The sequence below is a fragment of the Sitophilus oryzae genome, unplaced genomic scaffold (genome assembly GCF_002938485.1).
Source record: "Sitophilus oryzae breed Bouriz unplaced genomic scaffold, Soryzae_2.0 scaffold_1062_pilon_pilon, whole genome shotgun sequence".
Classification (NCBI taxonomy): domain Eukaryota; kingdom Metazoa; phylum Arthropoda; class Insecta; order Coleoptera; family Curculionidae; genus Sitophilus; species Sitophilus oryzae.
In genome coordinates, this window is record NW_022145685.1 from 2,265,073 (window position 1) to 2,273,107 (window position 8,035).

The 8,035-nt window shown below is 32.0% G+C and overlaps 1 protein-coding gene across 2 annotated transcripts in view; it reads left to right on the forward strand.

The window, feature by feature from the left end:
- Window positions 1–7,578, forward strand: part of LOC115878486 (LIM/homeobox protein Lhx9-like) — a 60,487-nt gene extending 52,909 nt beyond the window's left edge. For both annotated transcript variants that reach the window (XM_030895012.1, XM_030895021.1), the window contains 3 exons: window positions 2,480–2,588; window positions 4,202–4,331; window positions 6,384–7,578. In XM_030895012.1, coding sequence (XP_030750872.1) covers window positions 2,480–2,588; window positions 4,202–4,331; window positions 6,384–6,602 — 458 coding nt within the window. In that variant the 3' untranslated portion in view covers window positions 6,603–7,578. The remainder of the gene's footprint in view (window positions 1–2,479; window positions 2,589–4,201; window positions 4,332–6,383) is intronic.
- The last annotated feature ends 457 nt before the right edge of the window (window positions 7,579–8,035 follow it).

Here is an 8,035-nt window from a genome sequence, read left to right on the forward strand (position 1 = left end):
TTCTGTACAAATCAATCGAAAAAATTGTGATTTTGTGCGTTATGTTGCTCTTTAGTGAAAATTACTGCTTCTTCTATAAATTCCTCAATAAGTAATTGATAATTTACGACTTGACAGCTATAAATATTGTTCAAAACATCTAAAATGCTGAGAAGCGTTTTCAACATTTTCCTCATATAATAAGAATAATGACATATCCATAGAAAAATAAAAAATAGGTTAACATAACAACAATAGGTAATGAAATTCACGTAACATTGACATTTTTCATTGTTACATCCGTCAGTTATCAACTTTTGTGCTCTATGTGCTCAACGCGTATCCAGAACACGATTCGCATGGCAACGAGAATACCAAAATCGACTGCCTTGCGTTTCACTGATCGAATACTTGCGCTCACCGCTTTGAAAGCGTAACGTTTTATGACGTTAATATTTTTCCCTCGTATAATAAGATTAATGACATATCCATAGAAAAATATGTTGACATAAACTCAACAATATATAAGTTATGAAATTCACGTAACATTGACATTATTCATTGTTTTATCCATATTTGACTGTTAGATACCTGAGAAATTGCGATGCTGTCAATATGTGCTCAACGTGTATCCAGAACACGATTCGCACCTTTTTATAAGATTCGCACAGTAACGAGGATACCAAAATGGACTGCTTGGCGTTCGAATACTTTCGCTTACCGCTTTACAAGCGTAACGCTTTTATGTCAAAGTTCCAGAATTCGGGCCTAGTATTTGAATTCGTTAATTAGTTAAAAAAACTACTACATCCTAATGAGAGCTTGTTTGGTTTGATTTAGCTTGATAGAAAGTACATAATATACAATATTATCAAAAAGTTATATTCAAAGATACAAAAGATACGAAAGCATGATATTTATGGCAATAACATGCTTTTGTATCTTGACATAAACTAGCATATAGGTATACTCAAATGGGCACCTACCTAAGCATTCTTTAGATAGAAATCAACGCTATCGAAAGGTGCGTATGTACAATTTATCTGAGATAGATTATTTTGAAAATATTCTTATAATATAAATATTTTGACCTATTTCCACGTTTTCTAATTATTTTATCAACTAATGAAGAAGCATATCCATTACACTCAGCTACATTTCTAATGTAATTTCTTTCTATTTCATATTTTTCGTTGGTAAATGGAAAACTAAGTAATCTATAAACTAAGAAATTTAAACAAAAAATCTTATATTCAACACTATAACACGCCTCATTAGGAACATATCGACATGTAATGGCATTTTTTCTATAGATATCAAATTCCAGGCAATTAGTAGTATTTCTAATAACTAATACATCTAGAAATGATAAACTATCGAAAACAGGAAATAGCTATCTTATCCGATAATCAAGCAGCACTAAAAGCAATCAACTCAGTAACCATCAATTCCAAGTTGGTCAAAGAATGCATAGAGAAGCTGAACAAATTAGGCAAAGAAAATATAGTCCTCCTACTCATCAAAAGCAAACGATCTAACTAGAAAAGTAGCGAACTCTCCATTGACTAGACCAGAACTGTTCTGCTTTCCAAGTGGAAACCAACTTAAAGCGGAACTCAAGAACCTGGAAGACTCTCTCCTTAACCTGGAGTGGGAATCCTCCAACGGTCTAAGACACTTGAAGAAATTTCTCAGAACGAGAAAAATTAAAGATTTTCTTTGATTTAAGTAAGAACAATCTTCGGACCGTCACGTGGTTTTTAACAGGACACTGTTTCCTCAACGAACACCTCAGTAGATTGAAGTTAAGAAACAACAGCGAATGCAGATTCTATGGGGAAAATGGGGAAACACCAGAACACCTCATCACCGAGTACGCCGAGACGACAATTGTTCGTACCATAACTTTGGTACGGCTGATGTCGGAGATCGACAGCTGACCTCTGATGTGTAGACAAGTACATGCAAGCTTTTGTTTAAGCCCTGAGACTGTATGATGAGTTATAACTCTTTAAACTTAAGAAAGGGGGATACACAATAGATCTGTAATCCCAAACATTCTACATTCTACCATATTAGAGCCTTTTTAATATGTTATATTTTTATGTTATTATAATGCATAAATACAAAACAAATCTATACAAAACCAGAAAGGGAAAAATAAATCAACATACTCCGTCGATTCCCTCGATAAATATCTCAAAGCCGCTGCAAATTTCAAATAACCGTCTCAACCGTAGGTACACACATTTGTAAACAATGGCCGAGTCCCTTCTTGTTACCGTTCTGTTTCGCTTCCAAATAGGCAAACACAATCGCCCTCCTTTTGTTCGTCGGCTTTCGAAATGTCCGAACTCGAAAAAAGGAATAAAAAACGCACAGGGAAAGAAAAGGAAACAGAAACAACAAATATGCTATTGTTCGGTCGGTTTTTTTTGCCCGCCATATTGTCGAAAGGCTTATACGTCCGTCGATATTTTAGTTTTCGCTTTTGTTTCAGAAATGCTCCATCAGGGTGACCTGTCCTCCTCTATGGAATCGTTGTCGTACGAGTCGTCGGTGACGTCACCGGCGTCCAATAATGGCCACCAATCGCAGAGGACGAAAAGGTACGTAAATAATAATGGATCTATGAAAATTGTCCAAAAACAACCGAAGGAGAATTATCCGAATATAATTGAACAAAATGAAAATTAATCGAAAAGACAACAACTGCAATTGACAAAAATCAAAATTCCCCAAAAAGTCGATTATAGTTAAAGGCTTGCTTTAATGAAGGACATTTTGGACAATGACAATGGCCTATAGCTTCATTCAAAACCTAGCAATTAGTGGAATAAATTTGTGGTTTCAATTAGAAGAGCAATAGAAGTGTGTTCCTCTAATTTGAATGTAGGCATCAGAACGTCAAAATTAGTGGTAGGAATTTTCCATTAGTGGAAAAAGCCTGAGAAAAAAGTTACCAAACTTTTAACTTTTCACTAATTATACTTCAAAATTTGCGAAAAATGTCATTTTGGCCTTTGATTAATATCCGTCAAGAGAAAATATGGTTGGAAATCAAAAGTTTATTATTGTTTTATAAGCTAAATAATAGGCTTTCTCTATGGATACAACTGATTACCGCAAGCTGTTGCTAGGATATTCTGTTAATTTTAATTGTTTCTTAGACATTGTGAATGATCGTAAACTAAAAAGTATAAAATGTAATTGAAAACATTAATTTATTCCACTAATTGTGAGGTCCTGAATGAAGCTTTACAATGATAATGACATGACTACATAATTATTGCATATTTCGAGTTTTCTGGTTTTTCATTGTTTTACTTCTAATATTAAAGCAAGTACAAAATGAAAACGATAGAAATTATTTGAGAATATAAGGAGAATATACTCTGAACGGCACACAAAATGGACACCTTAAAATTTTCAAGTATTTTAAAAAGGAAATATTTTTGTTATAGTTTTAGATTTAAGTGTTTAGTTTAATATTTTTTGTTCTAACCATGTTATCATCAAAGCGGTCTTTTCTGGATAATTTGTTTTTGATTCATTTCAATAGCTCATTTTTATTGGAGACATTCGCTTTTGAAAAAGACAGTTACGATTTACAAAACAATTAGCATTAAGCATACCTTTGCTTTTGGTCCTTTTGGCCCATATCAATATAGCAATGAATTAGTGTTTATAGATTTTGTAATATCACTGTCATTGAAAAATCATATTATTACAGTTTGTTATGGCAGTTACTGAAGCAGAAATGGTTTTAAGCTCTACCCACTATTTTTGTTTTAATTGAACATGGAATTTTAATTAAATCATCTCTCTTCTGTATACTACCAACCAGAAATTATTCTGACTTTCCATGAAAGTAACATTAAAAAACAATTAACTCTATTTCAGGTGTGGTAATGTGGACGAAAAAATTGCATGATTTTAATGCTAAAATTGCTATAAGTACATTTTTACTAATCTCTTCAAAAGCGAATATCTCCAACAAAAATAAAACTATTAAGGTGAGCCAAAAACAAACTATCGACATAAAACGCACCTTGATTATAAAGTTGTTTTTAAATTCTTCACTTTGTTAAGCCATTCCATGGGGTGTTTCAAACTTCCGCTGGAATAACATTCTATTTTCTCTCGTATAAACAGATGGGGACTTTAATTTGCAGAATCCCTCGCTTTAATCTCACTTAAATACTTAATTTTTTTTATCTAGGATGAGAACTTCCTTCAAACATCACCAGCTCAGAACTATGAAGACGTACTTTGCCATCAATCAAAATCCGGATGCAAAAGATCTGAAACAATTGGCTCAAAAGACTGGTCTCTCTAAGCGAGTTCTTCAGGTAAATTATATCAATCTATAATAATTGTTAGTATTGATACTCCCTATTGTAAAATGTATATGATTAATTCATAATACACCGAGTGGATCAAATTTGAAATGTATAAATATTGGCTCTCCTGGTCATTTGACAGTCGTACATACGTTTTGTACGATGATCTACGTATGTACGATGAGTATACGTGCCAAATTTGAATAATTTTAGACAAGCCGTTTTTAACTAATTTGAAGAAAACTTTGTTTTCTTCAAAAAAAAAGATTGTTTTAAAATTAGAATTATAATCTAAATCTAAGCAACAAAAAGTATTTAGTGTTTTAAGACGTATATTTACTCTCTCTAAAATTATAGAGGAGTTTTAAAAAACTATTTACTGTTTTGTATACAGGGCGGTCCGAACTGTATTCCGGAAATTTCGGCAGCATATTCTGCAGATAAAAACAAGTAAAAAAGTTCGTATAAATATATGTCCTAAAATGCTTAGTTTCGGAAATACAGGATGTAGAAATTTCACTTTTATTATGATTTTTTTCAAATAATTTCTGAAGTAACGTCAATATTTGGATGAAAATTCGTGTCTGGGAATTTTTTGACATGAGAAATTTGATTTTGATGTCAATATGACTCCTATTGTATTTTAACTTTTTTGATGAATAATAACTTTTGCGTCCACAGCTGTATAAAACTACTGAGTGAAAAATCAAATTTTCCATGATTTTCTACGTAAAAAATATCTCTTGGTAAAAATTGTTACCAGCCACCGTTCTCAAGATATTTAGAATAGAAACGGTCAATACATGTCATTATTGGCATAAAATAAACATGTTGAGTAAATAGTTATTTGACTAAAAGAATAATCTTGGGAACTTTTTATTTTTTTAAATTAATCATAAATTTTTCTTGGAAAAAATGATGATAAGACAGTTCTGTTGAACTTTTGACACACAACATTTTAAATTTATGGTTTCAGTCTAATAACTATTTAGTCAACATGTTTAATGTATGTCAATGTTGACAGGTATTGATAATTTTGATTCCAAATATCTCGAGAACCATTAATTGTAGCGATTTTTTCCAAGAGACTTTTTCTACGCAAAAAACGTGGTAAATCTATATTCTTTTACTTAGTAGTTTTGTACAGGTACGGACGAAAAGTTATTACTCTTCAAACCAGTTAAAAATATGTAGGTAATAAATTATTTGGAAAAAATCAATATAAAAATGAAACTTCAACACCCTGTATCTCCGAAACTAAGCATTTTAGGACATACATTTATACGAACTTTTCTACTTATTTTTATCTGCAGATATTACTGCCGAAGTTTCCGGAATACAGTTCGGACCACCCTGTATATGCTTCTACTATTTCCAGTGTTGTGTTATTTACTAGAATGTCTTTCCTGTCTACCAGTTCGTTGCACATTACTTTAGTTTCTGCTAAATTCATTTTGAGATCTACTTTATTGCTGGCTGTATTTAGTTCGTTAATTTGCTTGTAGTTCTTCAGGAATACTGGCAATTCCATCTATACTTAATTCTTTTTTGGTCCAATCGAGTTGACGGAAGATTTCTTCTAGTGTTGCTGTGTGTAAACAGCTTTGGGGATATTGCGTCTCGCTGTCGTACTCCTTTGCCATTTCGGATCTCTAGATTTGTTTTATATATCATTACTCTTGCTTTGGCTTCCTTGTATATATTGGCGAGAGTTTCTATATAAGTAGTAATACTGCTTATTTTAGTATATTAAAAGGAAGATTCATTCTCCAAGTTGAGACTCTATGAAAAGGGCGCAACTGTAGAATGTAATCTAGAGATTTCAGTACTAATTAATCCACTTCATAAGATCTGATTTTATTTAAAGTAGAGTTTTTAGTAGAAGTTTCCGGAATACAGTTCGGACCACCCTGTATATTTTCTGTCTATAAAATTATAGAGAATCAAGGAAAAAAATAAATCCATATAAAAACGTATTCAAATAAGATACTGAGTGCATTAAGTGAGAGAAACAAAAAATAAAGAGGGATTTTAATATATATATTTTTTTCTTTTTGATAGGTTTGGTTCCAAAATGCTAGAGCAAAATGGCGTCGGAATCTGATGCGACAAGAAGGCGGTCAAAACAACAATAATAACCTTCAATCCCAAGGACCTAACAGTTCACCCACAGGTTCGACCATCATGGAAAACGGACTTTCCCATCAAAGTCTGGACGATCTACATCATCATTTACACAATGGAAATTCACAAACGTTAAGTTTCAGCGACATTTATTAGAACACCATCGAAAATAACCTGACGATTGATTGCTCTTATGACGAAAATATACAGTGTGTTAAAATATTATATGGAAACTATGGAGAAACAAAGTATTTTAAGTGTCTAAGAAGTTTTGATACTTGCAAAACATTTCTTATTCCTAGAAAGATCAAATAAAAATAGTCCAAATTAAATATTTCTTAAAAAAATGTCTGTATTTTTGTCACTTGAAAGTTTTTTCAAATAAATATGTTATTTTGATATACAACTAAGCTTCGAAAGTAAGAAATCCACTTCGGGTTTTGATTTTCGAAAATACATAAAAAATAAAATAAAATATATATCATAAATATTTCTATATCAATATTTTTTAGACACACTGTATAATTAATATAAAATAAATCGAATTTAGAAGATCTATAACTGCAAATAGTTGTTGCTTCTTATCAGTTATAAATTATGCAGTCAATAATTATTGTAAAATTTATTATGATATTATTTTTTTGGTAAATTTTGTTAAAAATCTAGTACTTACAACTCGTCAGATACAGAATAATATGCGTATTTCTTATTGTCATTCTCCACTCTGTACGTGCAGTAGACAATTGTATCGTATGGTTGAAAAAAAGGCGCCCTGTTAGCTTGTAAATGAACATCGATGACATTTCCTATATAATTTCACATATAAAATGACAGCAATCTTCATTTTATAGTCATCGCTTACGTCTTTTTTCGATCATATTGTACAATGCATTAAAAAATCTTCGAATTGCCAAAAAATATTAATCTTTTATTTACCTAACTGAATATACAAACTATTTTGATGACTTGCCATATTAAGTTTTTTATGTTTTCATATAAAGGTACATACAGGCTGAGAGCGTCGAGGGTCGCGAAGCGTTTGCGTCTCGTCCGCATGTCGAAATGGAATCAATTCGTTTAACTTAAATTAGACCGTTCACAGCGTCGCGTTTGGCGTTGAGCTAGCGTCCGCTGAGCGTCGGGGTTCGAGTTCGGGGACGCGACGCGCCGCTCGACGCTCTCAGCCCGAATGTACCTATCAACGAGATTTGGTATGTTAGTATTCAATTCAATTGTTTTTGGCCACTTCCTGTTTCACCGGAAATGAATACACCTTTTGATTTTTAAATGACACTTTCGATATATTTTTACTTTATTCGATAGAAAACAACTCTGAATATAATAAGTTGACTAATAATTGAATATTAAAAGTTGACATATGATATGTCAATTTTTGACATTTTCGTTTAAAAAATGGCTCTATTAAAACACTAATTTTTAATCAAGGAGCCTTGGAAAAATATATTTGATTGTCTAATGTATTTCGTGTTTTGTCCTGGCCGGTTATAATATGCCCAAATCGTATTTTTAATCAATTTTTTCAAATGGAACAAGGGTGGCTCATTAGGATATTTGGAAAAAGCATTTTT